This window comes from Cynoglossus semilaevis, chromosome 7 (assembly GCF_000523025.1).
Source record: "Cynoglossus semilaevis isolate Cse_v1.0 chromosome 7, Cse_v1.0, whole genome shotgun sequence".
NCBI lineage: Eukaryota > Metazoa > Chordata > Actinopteri > Pleuronectiformes > Cynoglossidae > Cynoglossus > Cynoglossus semilaevis.
In genome coordinates this window covers 10,759,527-10,762,560 of record NC_024313.1, presented here as the reverse complement: position 1 = coordinate 10,762,560, position 3,034 = coordinate 10,759,527, and the positions used below count along the sequence as shown (strand labels likewise).

The 3,034-nt window shown below is 37.8% G+C and overlaps 1 protein-coding gene across 1 annotated transcript in view; it reads left to right on the top strand.

Moving 5' to 3' along the window:
* Positions 1 to 930: 930 nt before the first annotated feature.
* The window catches only part of tfap2b (transcription factor AP-2 beta), a 13,430-nt gene continuing 11,326 nt past the window's right edge, over positions 931 to 3,034 (top strand). Inside the window, exon 1 of the mRNA XM_025057034.1 lies at positions 931 to 2,166. Coding sequence (XP_024912802.1) covers positions 2,119 to 2,166 — 48 coding nt within the window. The 5' untranslated portion in view covers positions 931 to 2,118. The remainder of the gene's footprint in view (positions 2,167 to 3,034) is intronic.

Sequence of the window (3,034 nt, the reverse complement as noted above, 5' to 3'; positions counted from 1 at the left end):
AGTTTATTATTTTACTGTAGTTCTGTTGAGCAAAAAGTTGTCATAAAACATATAAAAAGTTAAATATTTGTTCATTTTACCTCTTTAACGTTTCTCTCATTGTGACATAAAGAAAAATATATTTTTTAAAAATATGTGAAAATTATGACTGGAATGTATTTGGACTCTTATTCAGGTAAAAATTTGAATATTAAACATAAAACCAATATTCTAACAAGAGTTTTGTGTAAATATAATATGACGATTTAATATTGTTACATCCGAAAGATGCACCAAACTGCATGTATGGTGTCGAGACACTAGGGGGAGCAGTTTACAAACACTTAGGAGCCAAAGAGTACTTGGACACTGGAGTCAGTGTCGTGAAACTCTGCTGTATTTTCACCATTTATTGTAGAGTGTAACAAAGATCTTGCTGTGAATTTGAATAACATTTATTTGAGTTTAGTCGAACTGATGTTTTTATATTAAAGTTAAAAGTCATGGTGTGAGAAACAAAGGCAGGAAATGAAGGCAAGTCACGTCTCTGGTCAAATGTGAGGCCTGTAAATGCATCACAGTGAACAGAGAACAAATCCATATCAATAATGTGATAACCTAACACTCTAGGTTTACGCAGAATATGACTAAAGGTGTATTTGGAAAAAAATGTAAATTAAAAATGTTTTTAATACATTATACTCCTACTACACTGTTGCATGAAAAGACAAAAAAAACAAAACAATTTCATACACAGTTGAGAGATTGGATTTCCTCAAATCTAACCATGACCTGGAACAGAACTTGCAGCTGAAATTCATGTAACGTCTGAGATAATTGCCTCTATATGAGTCAATATTTTGATGCTAAAAAAAACCAAACAAAAAAACTGTGCCAACATTTTTAATTGCCGTTTGTAACCGAGTGTGATTATAACAACCGTCTTAGCCTCATGTTGGTGAGTGAGTGTACGATGTGGTGGGCGTACGATGAACAAGGTCAGCGTGTGGATATAATCAACCAACAGTGGTGTCAACAACGTAAAGAAATCCTGTTGTTGTTTTGATTCAACAAACACCAGCGTGTTTCACCGGTCGATCTTCACTGCCTGTTCTTTCCTCTCAGCTGTTTACAGCCAATAATGAGAGTTCAAAGGTTCAAAGAGTTAAAGTTACAGGTTAGTGTTTGTCAAACAAACATCAACGTGGAAATAACCAGAAGTCTGACAACTTCACAACGTCACAGAACTGTTCCAGGAAGTTAGAACTAGAAGGTTTACACTGAAATACCTTCAGATATGTTTTACTAGAAAAACCACATTATGTTAGAGATAAACAAAGAGCAGGTGAAGGAAGGCAAAACTGCAGAAATATATACAAACCTATCAGAAATGTGGTTACATTTAAAAAGAAAAACACAAAAACTAATGTTGATTGTTTTAGAAAAATGTGGGAGAGCCAGAAACAATTGACACCAGATAATTATATATTACTAAAATACATGGCACGAAAGGTCAGAGCTAAAAAAAAAAAAAAAAAAAATTAAAAAGTTATGAGACAGAAAAATGTTCAAAGTGATGATGGACTATGATTGGACCCCGGACCAGATTTTACATAAGTATATTTTTTTAGATTTTACCATAAATAGGTAATAAGATAATAAGTTCCTGTTTATTTGAACCCAATTAAATATTTGACATTTCTGACCTTTAAAGAATAAATATCCACTCGATCTGTTCATGTTTGTCTGCTGTGGAATCTACTGAGTCTTTTGTGCTTTTATTTTGGGAAGTGTATCGTCATAAAACAGACAATACATGTATTTCCTGTTGGGAAAAAAACTCTCTCTCTCTCCCTCTCTCTCTCTCTCTCTCTTTCCAAATCTACTGATTACAGGCAGCTCTGCTTTTACAGTACAGTCGTTCAGGCTCTACAGGGGTTCCCCATTCACAAGGGAAGGAGAGAGAGGGAGAGAGAGGGTGAGAGAGGGTGAGAGAGGGAGAGAGAGGGAGTGTGTGTGTGTGTGAGAGAGAGAGAGGCAGAGCGAGGGTAAGTGAGAGAGAGAGAGAGAGAGAGAGTAGAGACGCCCGTTCTTTCTTCACTTGGCTGCATTCGGTTTCCTGACTCCAGAGAAGCGACCATGCTGTGGAAACTAGTAGAGAATGTCAAGTATGAAGATATTTACGAGGTAAAGTCACCGCCCGGCTGTTTGTCTGACTCTTAGGAACTTTAATCTGGGGAACCTGGAGACTAGTGACGTGTTTTAGGCTGCGGGCCTTTTTTTTTTAATGTAATTCTGTATGTGTGTAAATGAACAGGTGCAAAAATTAATTAAGGAAAAAAAAATCATCTTATTGTCTGATTTTAATTTTTCGTAATATTTGTATTTATTTTTGGTGTAATGCTGTCGTGTTCCTGCGGGGTTTTATAATTCAAGTCAATGTAATATATTTGACATATTTGACGGATTATTATGAGCAGTGCTTTTTATTCCCACGGAAATTCAACTCCAGGCTGATCTCAAATGCCATAAATTAATTTTATGTTCAGTAGTTCAGTCAATATTTGTGTTAAAGTTCATATTGAGAAATATGAATATATATATATATATATTTAAGTTATCAACTATGTTGGTGGTTCAGTGCGGGGTGAGGCGTCTGAGATATGGATGTAAATCATTTTGGCTTTCAGCCCGGAACAATATTTTCTGAATGTGCGCAAAAGGAGGAGGAGGGCGGGAGGGAGAGAGGGAGAGAGGGAGAGAGGACCAGCCTCTGTGGGCGAAGACACGCTCCCACGGGCGCAGCACCTTGCGCAGGTGGAGTCCAGCACAAAGCCGTAGGAGAAAAGAAAAAAAACCACAACAACAACAACAAAAAAAAAGGTCGAGGTCCCTCGGTTCCAGCCCGGTGGGAAGCCGCTCTTTGGTGCCGCACATGGCTCCTCTCCCACGGCTCCAGGAGGGTGAACAGAAGCCTGAACCTCGCGCGTGTTTGACTCGTGTGTCCCCACTGGTGTTTTTGGAGTAAAACAAAGAAGCAGCTGAGATGAGATAA